Below are 26801 nucleotides of genomic sequence, written 5' to 3'. Positions count from 1 at the left end.
AACTTTCAGTCTGTTCGCCACAAACAGGTTTAATCGCAGCTGTAAGTCAGTGCGTTCGTAGTATTTGTGCAGCATGTTGTTGAGCGGCTCTCGCTGCATTCATGCGAGTGTGTAAAACTTTGATTCCCGTCGCCCCCGGGGGGCTGTCAGGCGCTGAAATGAAAGCACGTTTGACTTTGTTGGAACTTGTCGGATGAAGCTGTGAGTCACACAAAGCTAATACATAAACTCTCCAGACACACGCATGCATGCACATCGCTCCCCTTCAGCACCTGGACTCCACGTCTTCTTTATTTGTGCTGAGGAGGATGAGACGCACTGGTTTAGCGCAAACGAGCTGAGAGGTAAAGTAAAGCTTCATCTTCGTGTGCTTCATTTCAGGTGAGACTGAGGCTGGTGTGGGTAAAGCTGCTGGTTGACCCGTGTGTTCCTGATCAGAGTACCAGCCTGTGACGGAAATATTCTTTTTAAGCTGTAAGGTTTGTTAGAAAGTGAAAAATAACTTTTTAAACTTTAGTGAATGTTTGAGGGGAGCTCAGACCCTCTGTGTGTTACAAAAACAAGAAGAATCACAATGTTTAAATACATGTAGTGTTTGAAGGGTTTCATGTGTTCATGTGGCATCACTGTCCAAGTGTAATCAGGTTCTTGTTATGAGCAGGTTTGAATCTCGTGTGTTTGTGTTGTGTGGACACATGTGCAGCCTTTGCAGGAGGTTTTGGGGGGAGTGTGAGTCACACTCTGCCCCGTTAATAGATTCTCCTGTTATATCAGGATCATTTATTTCCAAAAAGATGCCCAGTCATCTGAAGCAGTGGAAACATCTCCCTCTGGTCCAGCGGTTTAGCATCATGTTGGTCTGGGTTTGCAGAAGGCTGCTGCTGAGAGGGCTGAGCAGCACTCAGACATCCAGCAGCTGTTTACAGAAGCTCCTGTTCGGACCAGCCCGTCACTTTCTCTGGCGTCACTGAAACATTGTTTTCCAATCAGCTTCACACATCAGCTGAGCTGGAGGCACCAGATTTTGGCATTGGTGACAAAAACACTTGAGGGCACCATTTTTTAACTTTTCCTCCTTTAAGGCCTACGAGGAAGTGAGGTGTCGGAGCCATGAGGGTATCAGATGCTGTCTTTGCAGGGTAACTGCTGTGAAAGCGTTTGTTTCATCCTGAACTCTGTCGTTTCCTAAATGAAGCCAAATAAGTTTTAATGCTCAGACACAACCAGAGAATGAAAGCTGACAGCGCGATCTCAGTGACGAGGCTGCTAAGGATGTTATTTTCAGATAGGCAGAAGTTAAAATGTCCTTAAAAGCTCTAAAACTCAAAGTTCTCCGAGCATCTCTGACCCACAGAGTTTGTTTGTTTTGGGCCTGAATTTAAAGATGTTTTTGAGTTGATGATAAAAAAATCACAGCAGTGAGGAGTTTATCAGTCCAGGTGTTCCTAATAGACCGTCTCTAAATATGTTTTATTCTAATAAAACCTTCAATGTTTACTTTTCAAGATTGGGAAGAAAAAACTATCAGCGGTGCTTCATAATTCAGTTTAGGGTTTAACGTCAGAACCTGGAGATTTTAAAAATGTGGGTTCAGAAGAACAAGGAAGCAACCAAAGTGGATTATTTTAAAAGGTATATAAAGGTCGTACATGTTGATTCTGCTTCTCTTCAAATGAGCCAGAGTTTCCTACGTGTGATAGTGTGAACGTCCCGACACAGTCGGAGTATTTTTAAATGTTTGGAAACTCACAGGATGAATATGAGGTGCTTTAAAAACGTTTTTAAAGCTGTTAATACTTGTGTTTTAAAAACCTGAAGAAACAATGACTTTATGTTGGCGTATAGAAGAGATAAACAAAGGCTGGACTTTTCTGTAATACCACTTTGTTCCACAGCAGGGCGCAGCAGCTCCGTGTAACCTTTATTTAAACTGTCACAAAGTTGGCTTTGGAAACATGCAGGACGACGGCCAGGAAGGCGACTCTGTTCATCTGGACGTTTTCACTGAGAGAGACATTTGTTCACTCAGCTCAGTCACTCCTTCAGCTTTGACTTGGTTACGTTGAGATGAACAGAATCGACTTTCTGGCGTTTCCTCACCTGGATGTCTGAGCAGCATCAAGACACGTAAAGAAGGAATTCTGGACTTTTTCGCGAAGCAGAATAAAAACTGAGACGTACTGTTGGCCCTTCCTTTTCTTGTATTGTGATATCTTGGGGACTAAATGTGCAGATAACCTACTTTACACTGACGGGAAGTGGATTTTCCCCAGTCTGACCCACTGAAGGTCACAGTGGGCTGTATGTGTGCCTCCGTGTCACGTGAGGTGGCGTCCCCTCCTAGGACCTGGCGTCCACATATGTGAATCACATCAAATACTACATTTTGCTCTACAAGGGCCTGAAATCCTCTTCATCAGGTCCCAGTCTGATGAAGAGAAATTAAAAATGCATGCATGGAAGAGTTCGGGTCTTAGGAGGTTAAAGGCTCTCTGCACTCGTCTCCAAGGTTACGCTGACTCAGGGCGCCGTCGTGTAAAAGTACAGCCCGACCCGTCTTTAACTTCAGTGAACATCTCTTAAACACGACACACTGACTCGCAGTCCTGAGTCCTCAGCACTGTTGGTCAAGTTACTTGAAAAAAGTAATCGGATTACAGTAACGCGTCTCTGGTCCTCAGTGAGGTTATGCTTTAGTTTTGATGATGCTGTCTGGGATTGTGTCCTCCAGGTTTCACTTCCTGTCTTAGTAGTCGCTCTTCCTCGAGTCAACTTCCTGTCTTCGGTTCCCTGACTGTTTGTCTCACGGCTCTTCTCCGAGCTCCCTCCCTTCTTTTCTCTGTATGAAGAGTCTCATCCCTGTGCCTTCCTTTGTGGTTTCTGTAAACTTTAAACTTTTGCCTCAGTCCTCGGTTCTTCTCCCTCCATCAGATGACAGATGGGCCACAGTGGTTTGTTTTCAGCATTGATGCTGGAAGCCTTTAAATCATTTCAGTTGAGGAGAATTCAGGTGTTTTCAGTCCATTTGTTGGACTGTTGGAAAACCTTTGATGCCACCTCCCAGTTCACCAGTAAAACCTCAGACCTGCTTCAGTTTTGTTGAGGATTGTTTTTCTACATTCGTCCCATCTGTTAAAAGCAAAGCCACATTTATCAGGAGAACAAAGAGCTGCGTCCTTTCTGCAGAGTTTTCAATCATTCTAAAGAGCTTTTTCCACCAGAGACACAAAGGAGAGAAACACGAGCTCAGAGACATATCGGTGTGCAAACATGGCCTCGGGCGTGCAACACTGTAGTCCACTTCACTGTAAGAAAATCAGGCTTTTTACGAGTCGCGCTCTTTCATCTCTCACACAATACGAGAGCTGCTTTGTTGTGGACTGACTGCAGCAGCATGTGTGTTGTTGCAGCAGTTAGCGTTGGATGGACAGGTCGACGGCGGAGAGGACGGTCGGCTCAGGCGGAGGCGCCGTAAACAAAGGTAAGACCGGAGAGGTTTGTTCTGAAATGTTGGTTAAAAGAAACTCGGTTTAATCGAATCACAGCTGAGAATAAATCATGTTTGGACTGAATGTGAATGCACGTTAAAGGCTGTCAGGAGTTTGGGAAACATGGTGGAAAATCCTGTGAGAGCATCCGAGACGACGTATTAACGACTAAATATTTCTTCACAGTCTTCAGAAAACCACCAAAGACTGTTCGACTGACAACGCCAAGTAAGTTTAGATGTTTTTACTTTCATGTGGATATCAATCAATAACTCCAGAGTCATTATTCATGAGACGAAACAAATCACATCAAACACATTAATCATCATTAGGTTACAGGAATAAAGTTGTTTTCGGAATAATTTTTCTCTCCACTTGGAGACAAATGAGCAAGAAAAACATTTGTATCCTGTAGTTATCACACATTTATCATCGTTACATGTTTTTGTTGGTTTTGAGTCAGTATCCACTCTTTGCTTCAGCACATTCATCATCGTTTTCCTTTATTTTTGCAGTGGAAACTTGAACATGTGAAAGTGTTAAATCAAAAACTTCCTATGAAGAAACTAAATGTTGTTTGTTGTCTCGTTTCTGTCCAAGTGGCCACAAATCAACAAAACCAGGTTTACAGAAATCCATGACAAAGGAGAGTCAGCTCTCGGTCAGTGTGTCGATGCTCAGTCATCCAGGAAACCACAGAAAGTTTGTTCGGTTCACCAGAATCAACTTTTCAGACTTTCAGTGAACAAGATTTGCGCGGCTCACGTGGGTTTTAAACCGGAGCCCTGTGACAGAAGCCCACAGGAGGCTCGCTGGAACTGAACCAGACTGAAGATTTAGGAGACAGAAATTTACAACCACATCTTTAACGTTGTTTAACATTCAAAGATCAACCAGCTGAAGGATAAACTTGAACGTCTGGCAAGGTTGGATCCTCTCATTGCACCACAGGTGCCAACACAGAAGCTCTCAGCTCATCCAAATCCAAACCTGAGCCTCGGGAATCATCATGTTTGTTCTTGGAGTCGTACCTGCAGAACAGAGCATGTGTAGCTGCTGCCACGTCAGTGTTGTGCTGCTGAAGCTAAACGCTTCACTTTGCTCTCTTCAGTGTTTTCTGGCGATGCGTTGAAATGAAGAACATGAAGCTGAACCACAGCAGCCCGACTGCGAGCTGTGAAACTAAAGAAAGACCTGAAAGGTGTTCAGATGACAGGTCTTCATAACTGGCACCTGCTCTGTCCTGAGAGTGATGCCGCTGTGTGTCTGTCTCGTGTGGTTCCTGGCACAGGCTGGCAGCTGACAGCTTATCATTGATAATAGAAATAAAGACGACTGTGGGCAGCACCTGCTGTGTGCCTGGCATAAGTCACACCTGAGGCTGCAGGGCTCACAGTCATAAAGCATGCTGAGACACAGAGAGGCAAGCGGAGGATCATCTGAGGAATGTTGTTACTTTTCTTCTTTTTTTAAATTAAAGGTCAAATATGAACTCTGCCAGTTCGGTCTTGCAGTTCTCGCCTGGCTCGGTCGCGGCAGGCAGACGGTTTGATAAATTACTGAACTGATGACAAGAAAAACAAAGATTAAAGAAGGAAAAATATTCATTTGGTTTTAACTAAGCTGTTTGTCTCCAGTCTCTTTGCCTTCAGGTGGTCCATCACTGGGTGTCAGTGGGTCAGGTGGTGGAGCTGCACCAGGAGGCTCTGGAGCGACCACATCCAGCGAGGGAATCAGCACCACCTCTGTAGGAGCTTCCTCTGCTGCATCTTCAGGCGGAGGGTCTCTGGTTTCAGAGGTTAGGGAGGCGTCGGGGTCGGGTGACGAGTTCAGGGCTGCTGCCGGCTCCTCAAACATGTCCTACAGTGCAGGAAGCGGTGGCAGAGAGGGGGCGAAAAGGGACGGAGGTTTGGGCGCTGTGACAGTTTCCACCGTGAACAAACCCGGCTACAGCTCAGGAAGATCAGGGGAGGCGAAGAGGGGCTCCTCCTCCTCCTCCTCTGTGTTCGCTTCTTCACCTGCTTCAAAGGAGAGGAAGAGCATCACCACCATGGCTGCAGCGCTGTCAGAGGCCTTTGAAGGTGAGGGTCAAAGGTCAATAAGCAGTAATAAGCCAGCTTTATGTTACTGAGAGACGTGAAAAAATAAGATGCTTAATTATGGAATCAGAACCAGCAAATTACAATCAGCGCCAAAAAAGTAAAAGAAGACATTTTTCCAGGAATCGACCAGTTCCTGTAGAAAACATGACGAGTCGTAGTAAACATGTTAAATCACTTTAATGAAATTAATGTTTTTTAATAAAAAATCACAGAAATCAGCTAAAGTCATAAACAGCCTGAATCATCGAAGGTTCAACCTTCACACATTAACTGGCTGCAGTTTGGTCTGAGTTGCAGCAGGGGGCGCTGGCAGGCTAATCCTCGAGCGAATGAAGCTAAACAGCTAAAATAATTGTTGACATCATCTACTAGAAAGAATCAAACTATCACATTTATTCTAACCGAACGAGCTTCTCGGGTTAGAGGTGAAACATCTTCAACAAACTCAAAGACGTCCGGTCACTTTCTCTTTAAGCTCCGAAGACTTTTTATTTTATCTTCGTGAGCATATTAATTGTTTGTCCAGCTGAAATAAGTCATTGGCAGAGCATTTTGTTCACTGCAAGCATGAAGTGAGTATATTTAGATGCTATTGCATCAGTTAGATTAAAAAGATGCAGCTGAAGTTGACCAGACATCGATTAGCACGTCAGTATCCAGATGTTAGAGGTAAAAAAACGGAACCTCTAAGCTTGTTCGGAAACCTGGAACCTCCATCGAGCACGGAGGCCTCAAGTGGCCATTTGAGGAACTGCAGTGTCGTGTTTCTGTATTCATAGTTGTAGTTAAAGCCCAGCAGAAGCTTCCACGGCTGGGTGTGGTGATGCAGCTCCCTCTGCTGCTCGGGCTGCTGCGATGACCTTCACTCACAGAAACGAGTTTACATCAGCTCAAACTGTAAAGAAGAAACTGAGCTTCAACTATTGTCTTAAACACGTCTACTGAACCATGATGGACATTTCCAGGAAAACAAAAGAATATAAAATATCTATGTTTGGACTCTTCAGGTTCTCGTTCATGCTGGACGTCTCGATAGCGCCCCCTGTGGAACAGGAGGTCCAGCTTTCTAATAATTAGTTCTTTATTTTATGTTTCAGAGAGCTCGAGTCCAAACTCCTCTCCAGAGTACAACAGGAAGGATTATGGTGAGTTTATGCTTGAATTTCAGATTAAAAGCTTACACGTGCACTATAACAGATTTTTGGACGTTGTGTTTTTACAGGCAGTTCAAGCGCACCATCCACTTCTGTCACTAGAGGGAGAGCTCAGAGCCGAGGTGACACGCTGAAACCACATGATCAATAAAAATGAAGCACGACACCGTTTTGTTTTAATCTAAAGGTATCAGGTTAAAGGTCAACTGATTAGTTCGGGTTGCTTTCAGAGAGTGAGATCAGAGTCCGGCTGCAGAGCGCTTCTCCTACAGGAAGCTGTGAGTATCGCCCTCCATCACACATCCAGACCGTAAAGCATTCATCCATCAGTTTGGTCCAAATGCACCGGTTCCTGTGCTTCAGGGACGGAGCTGGACGACGTGAAGCGCCTGCTGAGAGGAAACCGCTCCACCGGCATCAGCCCCACCCAGTCCCCTAACAACACGCTGCCCATCCCCAAGAAGGCCAGCGTGGACCCGAGGACCCTGCCTGACAGCTCCGGTGCAGGTTCGGTCACTTTAAAGGCCTCACATGTCACTCGTGTAGCAATTTAAACTCTGAGATGATGCAGAGGTGGACCTCAGGAGTTGCCCACCTCTACACACAAGCTGTAGACGAGCAACAACCATCCTGGATTGAGAGGATTGATCCAGGATGCATCTAACTGCTGGACTCAACCAACAGGTCCAGCTTATATTTGTCAGGTGTGACATCGAGATCACATAGAGTCCATGCAACCTTTGTCAGAGCTGCGACCGAGCAATGAGGGCTGAAAGGAGGCCCAGTTAGGCCCAAACATGTCTGCCATGTGAGGAGGAGGTGAGTGGATGAATATCTCCTCTTTCTTCCCTCTTAGATCAGTACGGCAGCCTGTGGAGTGGCTCGTCTGTGAGCAGCTACATGTACAACCCCAACCACAGCAACCTGAGCATCCTCTACCAGCCAGGTCGGTGACAGGAGGGTTTGTGTTTGCCTCAGAGAGGATGGAGGTCGCGAACTTTGTTTGTTAGCCAACCTTTCTGCTTCACGCTCTGTATGGATGCTCTGCTGTTTTCCTTCAGCAACAGTAAATAAAAATAAACATGAATCCGCACAATTTCAAAATCCTGCTCCAGATCAGCTCGTTACCGTGGTGATGCAGACAGGTCACAAGGTTCAACTTAAGCTTCAGATCTGATCTGTGTTTGTAGCACAGCAGCAGAGAGAAAAGTTCGTTTACTTTGGTGAAGAAAGATGAAAACTTTCACCATTCAAACAGAAAACTTTGTTTACTTTAATAAACAACAATGTTTGTGTAAACACTGTTTATAAACGAACCGTGCGGCAAGAAAAATCTAAAAAGCTTGTTTTTATTTTAGAAATGTTTTAATATAAAATCGTCTTACATATTGAACATATTCAGAGACGTCATTTTAAATTCACCTCCAACAAAAAGAAAAAGCTGAAGACTTTACGAACCTATAAAGGAAGATGATGAAGATGATTTTAACCACAATACTGTGATGCAAGGAAACAAAGACAACAACGGGAAAAATAAGCCACAGCAACCCTTTGTAAACCTTTGTTTACTGAAAACATGGATAGATGGTATTAAAGCTGCTGGGCATTAAAACACTGCATATGTTACATGCTGCATGCGTGTCCCTGCTATAGATGAACGGAGGTATCATCGTTTCCTCTGGCAGTAACAAGTCCTGTGATGTTCTCCCTCAGTTCGCCCTGCACTGCATGTTTCTGCTGTAGACCCGTGCAGGCCTCTGAAGCCTTTTCTTTGCCGTCGGTGGCAGATAATGATGATAAGACTAACGAGGCTGTTCTGTCACGTACAGGAGCTCAGAACAACCTGACACTCGGCTCTCCGTCTGTGAGCGGCGGCCCGTCTCCGGCGCAGAACGGCAGCTCCGGTGAGCCTTTTCCTGCCGTGTCACAGCGCAGCGTTCAATGCTGAGCTTCACGCTGTCACCGGATAACGACGCTGTTTGACTCTGTTTCAGCTCCAGTGTACGGCGTGCAGAATAACCTGACCACTCCCACTGCCTTTTCTCCCACTGCAGCCAACACACACATAGGTGAAGCACTGATCCTTTGTCCAGTCTGTCCCACTTCACCTCCTAGACGTGACACTAAAAAGCACCCGCACACATTAGCTCACAGCTTTGCCCTCTCCCTGTTTAATGAGGACGTGTTCCTGTCTCCTCACAGTTTACGGCGTGCAGAAGAACGTGTCTGGAACGAGCACAGGTGAGGACATGAAGATAACGCTCCAGCTGCTGGCTGTGAAAAAGATTTAAGATGTTTAGTTAGGCACAGGTCATCACTGACACGAATGTCCCGCTGCCTGTGTCTGACAGTGAGACCCAGCAGCCCCACCGGTGACGAGGCCTCGGGGAAAGACTTTAAGTTTGTGCTCACGGAGAAGGAGAACGCTCCAGTCAAGCCGACAGAGCGGCTCGTCGTGGCCAAAGACACCGGGAAGCAGTTCATGTCTGCTGCACCTGCCAGTCTACCCGGTAACACAAACTGAAAATCTGAGCTTTATTATTTGGAGTTAAATTTGAAGGTCTAGAGCACAGCTGTGTTTGGCTCTTGTAGATATATTATTACTTTAATGGTCCTGAAGATCTGCTTCTTGATCAGGTGTCATTGATGTGTTGCAGCTTTGTTCTCTGATGACACCCTGAAGACTGAGAAACTGAAATCCTTCAGCACAGTGGACAGAGCAACAGAATGTAGGCCGGATAACTGTCACACAGGTTACACGCCTGGTTTGCACTTATTAATGTCATCTCTGTTTCTGCCGTAGCTTCGACCCTGAAAGCTGGGACTAAAGACAAAGCCACCTATGCAGGTATGTTAACAGTCTTAATAAACTCCTGCAGATTTAGATATTCTGACATATTTAGGGTGTGATGTTACCCACACATCGTCAGCTGTTAGCTACAAAGCGAAACACTTTACATGTGCACTGGGAACTGCTAGCCTGGGTCTGTGTGGAGTCTCCTAGGCCATCTGAAGTTGATTAATTATGTTTTTATAAATAAACCAAAAGGAAAAATCGTATCAACTAAACAGCAGCTTTAACGTCGTGAGCAGCAGCCTCTTGAGCTGAACAGTGAAGCCTGCAGGCTCTCAGACTCTCAGGAATCACATGTGAGCAAACCTTTGTCCTGTCTTCATCCCCTCACCTCAAACGGTCGCAGCAGATGGCCCCGCCCCTCCCTGAGCCTGGTTGAGGTTTCTTCCTCTTAAAAGGGAGTTTTTCCTTCCCGCTGTCGCCAGCGGGGACCACTTGAAAAATGAGAAAAATCATATTTTGCACGGTTGGATCTTAACAAGGTTCCAGGTGGAGCTTCAACATCCAACAAGAAGAAATGGGAGTGACGCAAAACATTTTCTGAGCGATTTATTGAAAATAACGCTTAAACTGAAACAGGCTGTTGCAAAATGTGGATTCATTGTCATTCTCGGTCAGGTAGTCACACTGCCGTGACGTTCTGGTGGCAAAGCCAAACAAACGTTAGCTTTGAGAACGTGGTCGGGTTGTTGAACTGCAGCAGCAGGGTCACGGTGCCCACAGGAGAGTAACATCACTCTCTTGGACCATCCTGCGTGTTCCTCTGATCTAAATCCAACTGAGAACTTTCAGGATGGATGGCAGGGGAGGTTTACAGAAATGGACAACAGTTCCAGACAGTAGCTGTGTTTGTGCAGCCGTCTGTTCCCCCTCACCTCATGGAAACGCTTACATCAAGCATGCCGCAACGAATGTTTGAAGTGATCAACAATAACAGTGGAGCTCTCATACTGAGTTCATGTTTGATTTCTGTTTTGGGGGGTTTACAGGTTTTACAGGTGTAAAACAGCCTGTTTCAGTTTAAACGCTGTTTTCTCTCATTTCCTCTTGTTGCACGTTGAAGCTCTACTTGGAACCTTGTTACGATCTTAAACTTTTGATCGGGGCTGCATGATGGTATGATTGTAGGGTCTGCCTTACAATACAAGCACCTTGAGGCGACTGTTGTTGTGATTTCTTTCTGTATAAATAAAACTGATTTGAACTGAAATCACGAACTTTTGTAAAAATCTGACTCATTTTTGCAACAGTCGCCCCCTGCTGGCCGTTAAAGAAGAATGCAGGTTTATTTCTATCTTGTATGTAAAATAGATCCAATATGACTAAACAACATGAATCTGTTTATTTCTCAGACATCCATATAAAAGACATGAAACAGTCCAGTTTTGGCTTGTGCTCCTGCTGCAGCTGGTGGCAGTGGCTCCTGGGCCTCCTGCTCAGCCTGTTGCTCCTCTTCAGTGTCCTTTTTGGACTCATTGCTTTGGGTAAGATGGAAAGACTTCACCATCACAGGGGTCTGTGAGAGTGATCTGCACAGGTTTACCTGCCAGCCTGCGTCTTGTCTCACAGGTGAAGAAGTCAGACGCCTGAAAGGCCGCGTGGACGTTCTGGAAGCCATCACCAGATCCGCGTCAGTCAGTCACTTGACGTCTTCTGGCAACAAAATCTCCGAGCGGGTGGAATCCACATACATCGAGAAGAACGCCGCTTCCACCCTCATCGACTCCGACAACGGGCTCAACCTGGATGGTGCTGGCAAAGGCGGAGGCACGGGAAACAGCCTGGTCCAGGACAGGGCCACCCTGGAAAGACTCATACAGCAGCTGGTCAGGGATGAGCTCCGCTCAGGATCTGTAAGAGGTGTGAAAATGTAACGCACCGATCAGCTGTCTTCAACCATTTCTGGACATTTAACAAATGCTGAAAACTTTATTTGGGTTTAGAAACTCTGGCATACTCACTGAAAGGAGAGCGAGGAGAGCCGGGCCCTAAAGGTTTGAAATCATTTAAAAATCGTTTAGAAATTCATGTTTTGTTTGTATTTATCGTCTTGGCCTCTGCATTACAGGTGACCCAGGGCCATTAGGACAAAAAGGTGAGGAGTACTTCTAGCTACACATAATAACGGTGTAATATGTGGAACTAGCTGCTGACACTTGTTTTGTTGCAGGTGATATAGGAACGTCTGGCCCTCCAGGTAAGCCTCAGAACTAATGTGTTTGTTTCCTCCCCGGTGAGCCGACAAACTTCTTCTTTGATGTCTGACTGCTTTAGGTCTTCCTGGGCAGATCGGGCACCCAGGTTTGGAAGGACCAAGGGGACCAAAGGGAAGTGCAGGTATATTTAATAATTAATATTTAATAACTTTTGTAAAGACAACACTAAAAGGGGAAAAAACCCTGACTCCTCCTCTTCTTTGCCCAGGTGAACCAGGTGCTGAGGGACCACAAGGTCAGAGGGGTCGGGAAGGACCGGTGGGCCCTCGAGGAGAACCTGGATCACCTGGCTTTGGAGCCAAAGGAGACAGAGGTTTGAAACTATACAAGTAAGTCAGCGAGCTAAATACATGAGAGGATTTACTGATTGTATTTTGGCTTTGAAAGGATTCCAGGGTGAGCCAGGACGACCGGGTCCCGCTGGTATTGCTGGACCTGCAGGTCCAAAAGGTAAAGTTAAGCTTGTGATGATCAGACCAGATAGTTTAGATTCAAAGAATCAAAATGTTATTTAGCAGGTTTTAGGTTAAATGCTAATTAGCAGCTACAAGCATGTTTTTCGTGTCTGCTTTAGGTGCCACAGGAGAGCCGGGTGCCGCAGGAAGTCCTGGTAAAGACGGTTTCACATCTATATTAAAAGTGTTGATTTGTGTCGACCAACGGCCTTTTCTTCATTAAATCTGTCAAAATGTATCCAGGTGCTCCTGGATCAAAGGGATTCCAGGGGGAGGCGGGGCTTCCAGGAACCAAAGGTAGACGCTTTCTCTTCGGTTTTTTAGACTTGTGTATAAACTGGGATGCTGACACTTCTAAGTGTGTTGTGACAATATTACCCAAAATCCACAGACCATGTGTACATTCAGTGGCCACTTTATTAGATACACCTTGCTCATACCTGGCTGGACTCCTTTTTGCTGCTTAAATCCTTTGTCTCACTAACATATTGGTCCATGTTAAGGTGATAGCACCATGCAGGTGCTATGGTCATAAAGGCTCAGTAACAATACTCAGCTACACTGTGGCGAGCTCAGCTGGTACTAAGGTGCCCAGAAAACATCCCCACACGGCTACATCACCACCAGCAGCCTGAAGCTTTGATCCGATTGTTGCGCGTTCATGCATAGCTCAGTTTTAATGAGCAGTTCTCTGAGTTGGTGCCTTCCTATCAATCAGCCCTGGCATGATCCAAGTCACTCGAATCCCCTTTTTTCCTCACTCTGGTGCTCCGTTTGATCTTCAGCAGCTCATCTCAACCATGTCCATGTACCTGAATGCACTGAGTTGCTGAACGGATAAGCTTTTATCCACTTTGGACAACTCTCTGATCACCCCACCTTTCTCCACTGTCTGTGACGCAGGGGAGCGAGGAACACCTGGGCTGCCGGGAATCAAAGGAGACCACGGAGAGAGGGGACCACGTGGACCGGCAGGTGTGTCTCAGCACACGTCTGTGATCCACAACAGGCCACGCAGTCCTTCTGTTACACATGAAGAGTTCGCTCACATGGCCTCTCTGCTGTGGCCACCAGCACATAACTAATATTAAATATTTGAAAATCCTACGAGATTATCAGGCACATTGACCTCTGACCTTGAGGTCAAGGTCACCAGGATTCAGACCTCTCTAGTTATCGTTTTCACAAACTCTGGTTTCCACAATGCCCGCCTGCTGGCAGGCTGACAATCCCATCAACCTTTTACAGCTAAAGGGTAAAAAGACTCTGTCGGCAGAAGGGGGCAGTTTAGTTTTAGATTTTAGCCCCTCCCAGATTCACTCTGCATCTTTAAGAATAACTGAAATACAGTCATTTTGAATGCTGATATTTCGCCATGTTTGGCTTGTAGAGCTAAAAGTTACCAAAAGTGTGTAAGGACGCGCCACGTTGTCAGCCAATGCAGGCTAGCAGTACATATGTACGTTGGGTTGAGGTTATTCTATTACAAGACGAAGCAAGAAATAACTAGTGAGACTTGAAAATGTCATCTTCAAACCTCAACCCTTTATTTTTAGGTGAACCCGGACAGCCTGGACCTCAAGGACCTCCAGGATTAAAGGGATCTAAAGGAATTGCAGGTGAGAAGTTTGGACAAACACTGAATAACTACAGAACACAGTGTTGTAAATGGTATAAAACATCTGTGTATAAACTGTAGGTGACCCAGGTTCAGTAGGACTTCCTGGTGCCAGAGGACCACCTGGAGTTCCTGGAGATGCCGGTCCCCCAGGTATCAAATGCCTGTCCACCAAAAGTCCTCTGCTGCAACTGGTTACATGTTCGGTTTAATGTTATCTGACTAACCTGAGATAAAAACCTCTCTCATGCCTTACAATAACACTTTTTCCTCAGGCCCCCCTGGGCTGCAGGGACCCCCAGGTATGATAATATACAAAAACTAAGGTACAGATTCAAATGTACATATTTAAAAGATCATGTTTTGCTTTTGTGATCTGTTGTTCAGGTATTGCAGGAATCCCAGGCCAGCCTGGTGGTAAAGGTGAGGTCGTCTTTTCTTTGTAGTCAGTTTATTTATTTCCTATGAAAATGAAAAAAGTTTGGACCAACAGGGCTGAAGGTCTGGAGCTCTTAACCTTAAAGCATGTGAGGCTACGCTGATGAACAAAACTGGAGCCAAAGTTCCCCTAAAAACTCAAAGACATTAATAAATAAAATGTATGAAACACTAAAGAGTGGTTTTCTCAAAAGCTGGTGGAGGCGTTGATATATGTCTAGACTGCATAGGTGCTTGATGAAGCCTAACGCTGTGTTTCAGGTGAACCAGGAACACCTGGTAAAGTCGTTTCTCCAGGTAAGAACAGCAGGATTTGTTACACTCGCTACATGTCGTTCATTTTTGGGCTTGAAAAGCTTTACTTGGTTTTGGTTTATCTTCTTTTTGTGTATAGTTGGCTCTGATACTGTGGCCATCCCTGGACCTCCAGGACCAGCTGGACCTCCAGGTCCTGCTGGATCACCTGGTCTGTCGGGTCCAATTGGCCCTGCTGGTATCCCAGGACAACCAGGTAAATCCGCCATCTTGTCCAATGCGAAGCATCTGGATGGAATAAAAATGTGGACTGATTTTTTCCTGTGATAAAATCATTTAGGATCTAAGGGAGAGCGAGGAGAAAAGGGAGAGAGGGGGCAGAAGGGGGAGCCAGGTGAGCGGTACAGCTTTAGTTTCACCAAATCCACTACTGGTTTCAGCAAAAACATATTATATTAATACGTCCTCGGTGTTTTCTTACCTAGCAGACACTTCCTCAGTGGTTGGATCTCGTGGTCCACAAGGACCTCCAGGACCTCCTGGAGTACCTGGTCCTCAGGGTCCTCCTGGTACGTTTAGAGCTATATGTAACACAAATATGTCAAACATTGTGGCTTAAATTAAACTCGCGATTATGCAAATGTTACTTTCATTCAGGTGAGTCTAAAGAGGGTCCCCCAGGACCCAGAGGTCCTCCTGGAGAGCCAGGTAAATAAGTATTCTTCTCCACGGACACAAAGATAAATAAATAGATGATCAGCATAAAAGATGATTTTGGCAGCATCAGAATCAAACAGTTTTTCTCCATCTTAAACCGATCTGTGACCTCACAGGTATCGGCGAACCTGGACCTCCAGGCGAGAAAGGAGCGCCTGGGAGCTTTGTGCCGACATCAGGTTGGTAAAAGAAAACTAATTTCACACAAACACACTGTCCTCTGGTGTCTTTGCATGGCATTTGGTGCACTTTACTTTGTATCTCAGAAACCTTCTTTGCTGGACCACCCGGACCTCCAGGACCCCCGGGGCAGAAAGGGTCACAGGGTAGGTGCAGAGGACCAGATGAATATTGACGATTGAACATTTTTGAAAATTAACTGGCCAGTGTTGAAGTTTGAATGTTTTCTATAATTCTTTCGTCTTAGGTGACCCAGGACCACAAGGGTACCAAGGTGAGGAAACTGCGTCGTACTTTAGAAACTCCAGGTTTTCACAGACAGTCTAAATGTAGTGGTGGCTCTTCCAGGTGAACCAGGACAACCAGGCCTTCCAGGAAGCCCTGGAGACCCAGCTGTTGGTATGTCAGGAACCTTTTACTGTCTCAATGTGTTCAGGTGCCCCTGAGGTATTTCTGGGGTCAGTAACAAACAGTCGAGCTATGATGGGATATGAATGGTTTTCATTGCAGGTTTCCCAGGTCAGCCTGGAACTCAAGGCCCACCAGGTCCAGACGGGCCACCGGGACCTAAAGGTAAATTCAAATCATTTCTGAGCTTATTGAGCTTTCCGACATTATCTTTTTATGTTTGCACATTGGTTCTTCTTTCTGTCCGTGTGCTTCCAACTCAGAAAAGGCTCTAATTTACTTCAATTTGATTTATGTTTCCTTTCACAGGTGATACGGGAGATCCAGGACCTCCAGGAATTCCAGGAGTCTCCGCAGGTAAAGTCATCCCTCACATATGCTATATCTGTGATGTATCTTCAAAGTCTCACAGTTTTACATTATTGGAAGTAATTTGTCCCAGGGTGGTGTAGAATAATTAAAGGAAAGCCTTCATTTACAGCCTATTCGTCTCTGCCTGATTAGCTGCTGCTAGCGCACCAAACCCAAATTTTCTGAACCCTCGGGCATTAGTTGCTCTGTATCTAGTTTGATCCTTTTTCTTTCTTTAAAGCCTTCCCAGTGTGAGTTTGACAGTGTTACATTATTAGAAATGTTACTTAAACTGTTTCAAACATGCTTTCCTTTGAACAACCAACAGGGGGCGACTCCTGTGGTTGTAAAGTGTTCAGCACACTATACAACTTGTGGCTGTGTAGAAGTCGGTGTCACTGCTCAGCCAGCGTTTGAAGATGTAGATGTTCTTGTCATTAGCAAATATTTTTAAACTGATATTTGAGCTTATTGTCTGCATGTAAATGACATTCTGGGAATTCGTGTTATCGCACCAGGTAGCTTGCTCAATCCTTGTCCCCCAGGCCTACCTGGACCGCCCGGTCCACCTGGAAGAGATTGTCCTGGATCGGGATCACTTGGTTTGACCCCGTGCATTGCAGAATTCCTTAAGAGTAAGCTGTGCACTGGCAAAGCTGCGCAGGCACGCTGCTTCTCCCTTTTCTTATACATCTCCATCAAATTCTTCTTCTTTGAAGCTCCCCCTGGAGTCCATGGCAGACACTAAAACATTAACAAATTTGGCAAAAAGTGCCTGATTTTGTTTTTTTGTGTGTGTTTTTTCCACCAAGCTTCACATCTGCGCCTCAAGCACTCCAGCGCCACCTATGGGCTAGAATTGGACTTGTGTTTATGCATGTAATTTTGGTCTGCTTTAAACAAAATGACGAAACTTGGAATCCTTGGATCATGTTGATTTTAAAGCATCTAATGAAATGAAATTCGGGATTAAAGAAAAATTCAAAGGTCACAGTTGGGATAAAACTGGGATAGATGATCTTCAGGCCAAGCCTCGCAGATGTTAGGGTTTAGATTTTTCATTTTTTAATGTCCTCATCCATCACAGCTAACATAAATCAGCCACGAAGTTGGGAGAATTGGAAGTATTTGTCAAATTCCAATTGGGTACATATACTTGAATCACATTTTAAGATGGCACAAAACATCGTGCAACTAAAAAGGATGCAGCAATAATTAAAAAATAATTCTTTAAAGACCAAGATATGAAAAGTTGTACTATCAGCTGTCAGTTGTCATGTGTCCACTTTGTTATTCCTTGAGTTTAAATATTTTCCAATCCACGATCTTGGACTTGTCGCCCCCTCATGAGCATCACCTGAACACTGGGAGGTGCTGCGAAAAGCAAAAGGTGCTTTCAGCCTCGCTTTGGACATGGCGCCCTGCTGAACTGCATGGCTGCTTGTAGCTTTCATTCTACTTTGTCGCTGCTTGCAACTATGTTTGAACCTGGTATTTCAACTTGGTATCTACACATGGATAAAAATGTTGAATAAATGTGCTTTGACATCAGGTGGTGGCATCAGAGAGTACCTCGTTGGACCTCCTGGGCCTCCTGGGCCTCCGGGGGCACCAGGCACACCTGGACATGCAGTGGACGGGCTGGTTGATGATGTCGCCAGCAGAGTCATGGCCTACATCCACAGTATGGTCAATCACATGATAATGCTCCACAGGATGGTACACAAGACGTGTGAGTGAAGGTCCGTAACTGTTGCTGTTTCAGGTTCAGGCAGAGGTTATGACGGGACCCCAGGCCCTCCTGGTCCTCCGGGTCCACCTGGCGCCGTCTCTCTCAGTGACATGATCAGCCTCTTACAGAGTAAGTCTCTGCTACACAGGCAACATCTGCTACAATGAAAGAAATACAAAATTGTTTCATGAGAATCCAAAAGTGATGAATCCTATCATTTGTTTCCAGGAGAGGACGTGAGGCGATACATTGCTGGTCCTCCGGGTCCACAGGGACCTCCAGGAGCTCCAGGCTATGGCAGCTACAGCTTTAACACACAGGAGGTGGCTGAACGGGTCCTGAGTTTGATGTCTGGTAGGTGTGACAGTCTTACAGGCGACCTACCTAAAAGGTCCTCTTTTGTGTCTGACTATAATCCTGGTCTCTCTGCAGAGAGGGAGGCGCTTGCTGTCCCTGGACCTCCTGGACCTCCCGGACCACCTGGAGCTCCTGGTTTTCCTGGAAACTTTTTACCAGGTAAGAAGCATCACAAATCTCTGCAGTTAGACCAGATGGTTTGGTCTGGGTGAAACAATGTTGACCCACAGCCAGAACCCAGCTGAGTGGGTCGACTTTAAGATACCTCAAGTTCACCGTGATTTAGTACCATTATTAATCCAATAAATATATTATCCAACTAGATGGGTATCAAACTTTAGTTGGCCCTCAGGGGCCTCCTGGTCCCCCGGGTATCCCTGGCTCACAAGGTCCACCTGGCCCGGAAGGTCCACCTGGACCACCTGGATTTTTTAAATACATCAGCTCAGACATTCGTGACTACCTGCAAAGTGAGTTTGACAGAAATCTTTCACTCCACCTTCTCAAAGAGAGAAACTGCGTCTCACTGTTGGTCTTCTTCTCCACTGCCCTCCTACAGATGTTGCTTTCAAAGGTCCTCCAGGCCCACCTGGACCCCCTGGACCTGAGGGACCCCCTGGACCTATCAGTGGGTTGGTTACTTTTGCTGACCATCTCAACAGAGACGCACTCAAAGCTGAACTACAAGAATATACCAAGAGTGAGTTTAAAGCAATGCTTCGCCCGTTTAGAATCCAGATATTCTTTGGTTCTACGTCTTTGTGGGGAATAGATGGTGACAGCTGTTACAGAGAATCGTGGGTAGAGAAGAGGCTACAGTTTAATGAACTTAGACTGCTGTGTTTTCCTCCAGGTGATGATGCGAGTGCCGCCATGTTTGGAGTTCCTGGTCCACCAGGTCCTCCCGGACCCCCAGGACACAAGGGAGAGCCAGGTTTGCCTGACGACTACTCCAGTATGGCTCTCAAAGTAACTGATTACATCAAATGTAGGTGGCCGCCACGCTTTATAAAAAATATGATTGACTTCAGACTGAATCTGTTTAAACACATTTTCTTAAATCATGCAGCCCACGGTCTGCTCCATGATGCCATGAGCCACTCTGAGCGCGTGGTTCAAGGACCTCCAGGACCTCCAGGAATGCCTGGAGAGGCCCGATTGGTTAGTTCCCAACAAAATGTCATGGATGTGGTGGAATACTTAAAATGTAAGTCAACCTGACCTTTGGTTTCCTTTATAACTGACGCTGAAGTGCACGGTTATGTATATAAAATGGTAAATGTTCTTATATACTTTTTTTCTACTCTGATCACTCAAAGTACTTAATACAACACTTATATCTAACATTCACACTCTAATGGATGCATCAGAGAGCAACATGGGGTTAATATCATTCCCACGGATATTTGGCATGCAGACTGGGATCAAACCACCAACTTGATTGGTAGATGAGCTGCTCTACCTCGGGAGATACAGACAGCCCATAAACAATGGTGTGTCCACTGTGATACTACTGGCGGATTTGTGGACTCTTGTGTTGAAGCTATAAGATGCTAGTTTAATGTGTGAGGCTTTGTTTTGTATCCAGAGGTGCTGCCCCCTGCTGGACGTTTTTTTAAATAAACAATGTTAAACACTCTTTAATCGTGACATTTGTATCACCCTGTTTCCTTTGATCTGCAGCTCATGGTGTAGTGCGGGACATTATGAGGGAGTACAGACATGTCTTTCAAGGCCCTCCAGGGCCCCCAGGACCCCCAGGTCATCCAGGATACAGCCACTGGCTTCATTCCCATGGAAACGCCACAGATCTGGTGGAATACATCAAATGTGAGTGACTGTCCTATCGGGCCAAAGTAAAGCACATCTGAAAGGACTGCTGGTTAACACTTCTCTTCTTCTCGGTCTGTTTGCAGCTCGTGGTCTCCTCCGTGATACTGAACGTGTCATCCAGGGACCCCCGGGGCCACCGGGACCTCCGGGTCCACCAGGATACAGCAGACTGTTTGGTTCTGACACCAACGTTTCTGATTTAGTGGAATATATAAAAAGTAAAGGACATATAGCAGCAGCATGGTACAGCAGAATGTGGATGTGTTTTAACCACCGAGTGTGTTCTCCACAGCTCATGGAGCCATCGTGGGGCCACCTGGGAGACCAGGCCAGAAGGGGGAGAGGGGATTTCCAGGACTGAAAGGAGAGAGAGGTGCAGTAAAAGGAAATCGTGGACTTCATTGGTAGTGTCAGAACATTCAACGCATCGGTTTATAATCTTAAGATGTGTTTTTTGTGTGTGGACACAGGTGAGCGAGGCCTTCCTGGACATGACGTTTACAGAGGCCCAAAAGGGGACAGAGGTCAGTGTTGCTCGTGGGAGTTTAAAAGAACAGTTAAAGGTTTTCCTCTGGCCTGTTGTGCCGTTCATCCATCCAGACTCTTCTGATGTTGTTGACATTTCTGTAGCTACTTCACCAAAACTGGCAAAGTGCTCACTTCTCTTAAACTCAACTAAACAGCTCATCAAAGTGAGCAAACAGGACGTAGGCAGCATGGTAATGCAGTAAAGCCCTGATATGAAGCCTCGAGCTGACGGCTGTCAGTGAGGGAGGAGTCTGAGAAAGGGCGGGACTCGACACGCCCTCGGGGTAACAAACTGTCAAACTGGTAACAATGTTCACTGAATGCAGTCGTTACTGCGAACCTTTGCTTCTGCAGCAGTAAGCTGTGTGTAAATGTTCAGCATAGCCTTCATCAGCCACTGGTTGGTACTCTAACATAACAAAAAGCCACAAACATGCTTTTTAATGCTGCTTATTTGGCATTTCAGTGGTAGCTGAACTTTTCTTCTCTGGAGGCTGATTGTTTGCAGCTGGACGAGTCGGCCCCTGCTGGTCGTTTGAGAGAATGCAGGCTCAACACGCTTCATGTTTGAGTCAGCAGACTTTCCTGACTCAACCTCGAAGGCATTTGTGTCTCCTGCTGGAATAACGCCAGCGACCTTTTGCTAGACAAGCAATGTCTAAACCTCTACACCAATTCCTTTTTCAGACCCAGAACTGTTTTTCTTTCCACAGTCTGTGAAAAACGCAGAATTTTGACTGAAATGTTTTTGTGGGAACGATTTTCTTTCAGTGACTTTACAGTAAAAAAACGTAACTGAAGGTTTTCTGCTGTTTCAGGAGAATTCGCAGTGACGAGTAAAAGGAGGAAGAGGAATGCTGGTGTTTGACGCCTGAGCTGCTGAAAGTAGTTTCGCTGGTGTTTTAACTGTAAATGTGTTTTGAACATGAAACGCATGAAATCAGGGACGTCGTATTGACTCATGTCATCTGTGACGGTGGTCAGTGGTGACGTTACCATTTCATCTTTTACTCATCAGACCAAGTATTTTATGTTTTTTTGGAGTTTGTGGTTCAAGTCTTGGGATGCATATAAAGAACGAAACAGCACAACGTTAGAGAGAAACGTTTATTTACATGAAAATGAAAATCAGCACTACAGGCCTTCTAAAAACTATACATGTTATAAAATGTGATGTTTTTTTGTTTGTTTTATAATCAACATTCAGAAGTTAAGAACCAGAAGTTTGTAACTGTTTGTGGTGGACGATCAGCTTTCGTACATAAATAACTGCTGAGGCCGTTTTGTAAAAGGTGCACAGCACTCCTTCACCGAGTTTAGTTTTTTTGTACATATGATATGAAACACCTTTGGCTAACTAATAACAGCCAATCAAAGAAGATGAGATGATCAAATGAACCAATCAGAGGAGGAGATGGCCTAAACCAGTCAGGTCCAATTTTTTTATAACATTACATCAGATTTAATAATAATAATAATAAAAAAACTGCAAAAAGCTCATGTTGTGCATTTTTTAATAAAGAGCCGTCCCACCTCCTCAATAACTGTTAATAAGCTTCAGAATTCCTTCAAAGGCAGTCGCAACAGGTATGCAGGGTCTCCACGTCTGTAGCATTAAGGCTAGTCGCTAAAACAGTGTTACAGTCCGAACCTGCTGAGCTGCGTGTGGCAGCAAAAATACAGACGAGGCAAATATGAGGTGTGATGGAGTCATGTGACTTGGTTTGACCGATCTCTCAGTTAAGATCATCTCCTCGTGCACCTCGGGACTATTTTCTACAGCAGTGGAAGTCACTTTGTATCACTGTGCCGGTGTGAAGCGCCTCCATCAACAAACCTGCCGAGGACGACAGGTGGTGAGCTCTGTGAAAGCATCCTTCAATAAATCAATAGCGGAGGAGAGACGAACGCTGAATGTGGAAGAAAATAATTTGAGAAACAGGCGAGAACGTGAAAGTCAAATCTGTGTGAAGCAGAAGTGTTTGTGGGGAAACGGGGTTTCCATCAACGTTTTAAAACGAGCAGAAATAATCCAGAGCAACACGAGGAGATGACTCTGAAGGGAAGCTCGCTCTAACCCTAAAATCAGATCGCCCTGTCACATCATCGTCCGGTTATTTGTCTTAAAAACTGCAGCTTGTATTCCTTCTTTATCCCTGAATATCATTCCTACAGACAACAACGAGGAAAATGACCCGGCTGACGGGTAAATGCTTTCCACCTGTCACCACAGTGACTTCCTAACAGTCTCCACCCTCCTCACAGGGTTTGTTCCTAAACAACTAATAGTCTTGAGCTCAAGACTGAAGGCATTCTGAAGAAAAACCTGCAGTAAAAGTTCCTAAACGCTGCATTAAAGTCATGCATCAGATCACGAGCTAAGGTTCTAGCACACAGATATGTACGAGTTCATCAAACGTCATCAGCCCTTCGACAGGAGGCTCCTCTTTTACCTGCAATACATTCTCCTTCATCATCACTTAAAAGTGATGCTTACTGATCTTATTTATTCAGATTTAGTGGTGAAACTAGTTTTCATCATTTCCTTTGTGCAAAAATCTAAATGGGAAAAACGTCGAGCAGCAAATAAAATTGGGAGCTAATTGAATTTAAATGCAGACACTCTGCAGGCACTGCACTGTTTAGAAAAATACTTCAGGAAGGTTGGACTGAGCACTTCACACGAACTCTCCTTCAAATGGATCCTGATAGAAAACAGAGGAAAAGTCTGTCAGAGGTCAAAGGTCAAAGGCAGCACGGCTCCGTCTTCACCGTCTCCGTCGGTGCGTCCGTTCGTTTGTCCGTGTGTGCAGACGTCGCTGTCCTCTAGAAGCCGGTGGACTGGACGCTGGGGATCGGATAGAACTTGGAGATGCGGGTCTGGGTGGAGGGATTAAGGCACTCCGACTCGCCGCTCATCTTGAAGAACACTTCCTGTTCCTGCAGCTTCCTGGCGAACTCCTCCTCCAGCGCCTGCAGAGCACACACATGGAAATGCTTCAGTTTTCTTCGTGTAATGAGCCTCAGGTAAACTGTGGGGTCACCTGACTGAGGTGATACGACGCACAGTCCACACCTTTAAATCCTAAACACATTGTTAGACGTTACGTGTAGGGCCGGGCGATATATCGAATCGATGTATCGCGAGTTTTTCCACGAACGATGGTTAAAATGACGTCATTGTAAATATTGAGAATAGGTTGCCATGCAAACATTAAGCTGTCTGCACAGAATTCACTGAGTTTTGTTTCTCCCAACTGGAAAATGCTCTACCCAGTGTTTATCCTTCCACACAGGGACAAACATGGCGACATTGGGAGTCGTTTGGATTTCAGATGTCGAACAAAATGCAATCATTTGAAAAGCATGCCGTAAAACTGTTGCCACAAAAGGCAGCAGAGCCAAGTATTTATTCCAGAGGCTGAAAAGTCATGCACTGCAACATGAAGAGTGTTTTAAACTCAGCACGTGAACGTCGCACCAAAGAAACCAGCTGTGAAACCAGCTGCAGCAGCTATCAGCCAGAGAAACGTCTCAGTACGTCTGAATCCACGTTATTGTGGGACGGAGGGTTAAACTGCAGCTGGGCCCTTTTACGCACTGGGGCTCAAGACATATCGCGATATATATCATGTATCAGGATATAGCCAAATAAAATACTGCGATATTAGATTTTCCTCGTATCGCCCGTGATGTCGCCACCCCAGAAGGTTCAAACGGTTCACCAGAAAACCTTTTGTTTCAGTTTAGTTTTGTTACCTTCTTCCTGGGTCGCAGTTTCTCCCTCCACTCCTTCAGCTCCAGGCTGTGCTCCTCGTCCAGCTCCTTCAGCTTCTGGGTCTCGTGTTCGATCAGCAGGTGGCACTTCTCGTTCTGAAGCACAAAACAGAGTTACGTTATTTTACTGCAGTCTTTTGTCAAACGGGACTTTGGCGTGGTTACCGGAGCCGACCTGCAGCTGCTGCAGCTCGCGGATGTTGGCGTCACACTGGAGCTGCAGGTCTCTCATCTGGTTTTCGTGCTTCTGCTGTTGGTGCAGCCGCTCGTTCTTCTGCCTCTTCTCTTCCTGAGCTGCGAACTGGAGACGCGATTATTGACTAAAGGCTGGAATTCTTTGAGGGAACGTTTCACTCTCCGAGCTGAAGGCGGCGGCTCACCTGTTTGACCTTCTCCCTCTCCTGCTCGGGGCTGATGATGGCTCCGGTGATGCGGAGGCTCTTCTTGAACATGGCCATGCGGGTTTTGGCTTCGCTGCGCTGGATCTTGGGCAGTCGGGCTTTCTCCTGCGTCTGCTTGTTCTTCATCTCCTCGATCAGACGCTGGTTGTAGCGCTGCATCTGCTCCATCTCCTGTACGGTCGACGTGAAACACATTCATGAGGGTTTTCATTCAGATAGAATCAAACGTAGCAACAAGAAAGACGACAGAGTTTTGTGCATCTTTCAGTAAAGTTGGCTGGAAAAGTTTGACAGGAAGCACAAAGAGAAGGCTGGATAAAGTCACGACGGGTTCAGCAGGACGTCAGCAGTTGGCTCAAGAACAATCCCACACTCACTCCAGCGACTCAGCTTCTAACAGAGCTGAACAGGATGTTCAGAGGATTTGATGTGTTCAAAAGGCCAGAGTTTAGAAATCACTGGATTTAGTGGGAAGAGCCACTCAGTGTCTGTGAAGTTTTGTTGTGGCCTTCAGCAGAATTTCAGAAGCTGGACATTTAGTCTCTAAGGGAGCGCAGTGTTAAACTGACTCGCTCTTCATCCATCTGTCCATCCCACAGACTACTCTCAAATCTCGTGGTGATAGAGCCTCACACTTTAATGCCATTTTCATATTGTTAAGCACTTTGTGCAGCATCAGCTGTTTGAAATGTGCTATATAAACAAATTGGACCTTGACCTTAGATGCAGCTCCTGCCGACTAAAAGAGAATCAACGGGATCTGAAGTAGAAGTAAAAGTCTCGGGGTTCGAGAACAAGCTGAAGGACCGGCTGTGGTTACAGTGGCACAGTGGTTAGCACGAGGGTCCTGGAAGCATCTGTCCTCCTTTATTCCTTTTTCCTAATAACGGTGTTAAATCATCAGTTTTTCTTACACAAAGCTCGAGTCAAACACTTTAGCTTCTCGACCTAAATGAAAAAACATCAAAGAACTAAAAAGTGACTCAATCAGGAGAACCTGACAGATTTTCGTCCTTTTAAGGTGGACGATGTTTCTCCGTGCACGTCTGAGGTCACCTAACAAACTGAACCAGCAGCAGCATCCACGCCGTACCTTCTCGTGTCTCTTCAGCAGCTGATGCCTCTGCATGAAGTACTGGTCTTTGAGCTGCTGTTTGAGCAGCTGGTGTTTCTCCTGCAGATGGCGCTCTTCCAGCTCCCACATGGCGGCCTCCCGTGCTGTACGCAGACACAGATCAAAAGACAAAGCTGAAGCAGTGCACAGAGGAAGCGTTCACTACATAAGCAGCTCCAGATCTGTCCTTCTTAGAGAAAAAGGCTCCAGACCTCAGCGTTAACTTTACTAATGACGGTTCACATTTGACCTCTGCTGCCAGCCGGAGCTCGTCCTGAGCTCCTGAAGCACAGCTGCAGCCTCCCGTGACCTGCATTTCTGAGAAGTGTTATTTATGCCGCTCCTGGAATATTAATCATGGGATTAAGTCCCAGTCTGTGCCAACGGGCAGCCGTCCACCTCGCTCCGACTGGAAGGGGTGACGGTCAGAAACCTCAGTTTTTATGTTCTGAGGTGAAAACAGCTGCTAACATCAGTCTGAGTGCGGTTTACAGTGTCGGCACAGCAGGAACCATCTCAGGGGAGGAATGCTCTTTGTTATATAATACTGACATTCATCTTTCTTGAGTCGGGTTTATTTTATAAACAGTCATAAAAACTAGAAAAACACTGTTGGGGGGGGGCAGCTTATGGTCGCAGTGAGACCTTCAAGGCTCAGCCATACGAGTGATTTCTGCCGTTATCACAGAAATCCAAAGCATCTGGGAACTCAAACCCAGACGTAATCGGCTTAGTTAAGTTTAAGTACTACGTTTAGTTGTGCTTATCATCATAAAACAGGAAGTATTTGTTGCGGGTGGGACGGATTTAACACTGTGCACAT

General features: G+C 45.7%; 2 protein-coding genes across 13 annotated transcripts in view; one reads left to right on the top strand and one right to left on the bottom strand.

Moving 5' to 3' along the window:
* LOC102308038 (collagen alpha-1(XVII) chain) lies at nt 1-22183 on the top strand. Of its 11 annotated transcripts, none has more exons than XM_042219622.1 (56): nt 1-201; nt 382-3307; nt 3411-3481; nt 3675-3716; nt 5126-5569; nt 6688-6735; nt 6813-6866; nt 6975-7022; nt 7108-7251; nt 7601-7690; nt 8574-8648; nt 8739-8813; nt 8947-8985; nt 9096-9254; nt 9402-9473; nt 9548-9592; nt 10951-11082; nt 11168-11458; nt 11542-11592; nt 11667-11693; nt 11769-11795; nt 11873-11935; nt 12023-12127; nt 12202-12264; nt 12389-12424; nt 12513-12566; nt 13173-13244; nt 13826-13888; nt 13969-14040; nt 14163-14189; nt 14275-14310; nt 14587-14622; nt 14720-14836; nt 14921-14974; nt 15066-15149; nt 15238-15288; nt 15414-15476; nt 15564-15623; nt 15725-15751; nt 15826-15876; nt 15988-16050; nt 16195-16242; nt 16755-16871; nt 17789-17920; nt 18002-18097; nt 18197-18322; nt 18401-18484; nt 18649-18795; nt 18885-19025; nt 19179-19313; nt 19395-19532; nt 20009-20155; nt 20242-20376; nt 20451-20531; nt 20629-20682; nt 21505-22183. In XM_042219622.1, exons 3-56 carry the CDS (start codon nt 3424-3426, stop codon nt 21552-21554), a joined length of 4749 nt encoding a protein of 1582 aa, XP_042075556.1. In that variant the 5' UTR covers nt 1-201; nt 382-3307; nt 3411-3423; the 3' UTR covers nt 21555-22183. The 11 variants fall into 11 exon arrangements, with proteins under 11 accessions (XP_042075556.1, XP_042075561.1, XP_042075558.1 ...); XM_042219623.1 differs by lacking the exon at nt 1-201 and adding an exon at nt 287-344 and having other exon boundaries at nt 3222-3307; XM_042219619.1 differs by lacking the exons at nt 1-201; nt 382-3307 and adding an exon at nt 226-344.
* slkb (STE20-like kinase b) overlaps nt 21776-26801 on the bottom strand; it is a 21094-nt gene continuing 16068 nt past the window's right edge. For both annotated transcript variants that reach the window (XM_042219636.1, XM_042219637.1), the window contains 5 exons: nt 25958-26082; nt 24844-25035; nt 24639-24764; nt 24446-24559; nt 21776-23659 (listed from right to left, as the gene is read on the bottom strand). In XM_042219636.1, the coding sequence (XP_042075570.1) occupies nt 23513-23659; nt 24446-24559; nt 24639-24764; nt 24844-25035; nt 25958-26082 (704 nt within the window). In that variant the 3' untranslated portion in view covers nt 21776-23512. The remainder of the gene's footprint in view (nt 23660-24445; nt 24560-24638; nt 24765-24843; nt 25036-25957; nt 26083-26801) is intronic.

The sequence above is a fragment of the Haplochromis burtoni genome, unplaced genomic scaffold, assembly GCF_018398535.1.
Source record: "Haplochromis burtoni strain Fernald_Lab_line unplaced genomic scaffold, NCSU_Asbu1 Contig_35, whole genome shotgun sequence".
NCBI classification, from domain to species: Eukaryota; Metazoa; Chordata; class Actinopteri; order Cichliformes; family Cichlidae; genus Haplochromis; species Haplochromis burtoni.
Note: the sequence above shows the minus strand (reverse complement) of the source record. Positions and strands in the feature narration are given on the sequence as shown.

What these genes read in the sequence shown, in the direction of transcription:
- LOC102308038 (XM_042219622.1), top strand. Translation starts at nt 3,424, where the DNA reads ATGGACAGGTCGACGGCGGAGAGGACGGTCGGCTCAGGCGGAGGCGCC. An exon ending in CGCTTCTCCTACAGGAAGCT is followed by an intron (nt 7,023 to 7,107) that starts GTGAGTATCGCC and finishes CCTGTGCTTCAG; the next exon opens with GGACGGAGCTGGACGACGTG. An exon ending in GCCTGACAGCTCCGGTGCAG is followed by an intron (nt 7,252 to 7,600) that starts GTTCGGTCACTT and finishes CTTCCCTCTTAG; the next exon opens with ATCAGTACGGCAGCCTGTGG.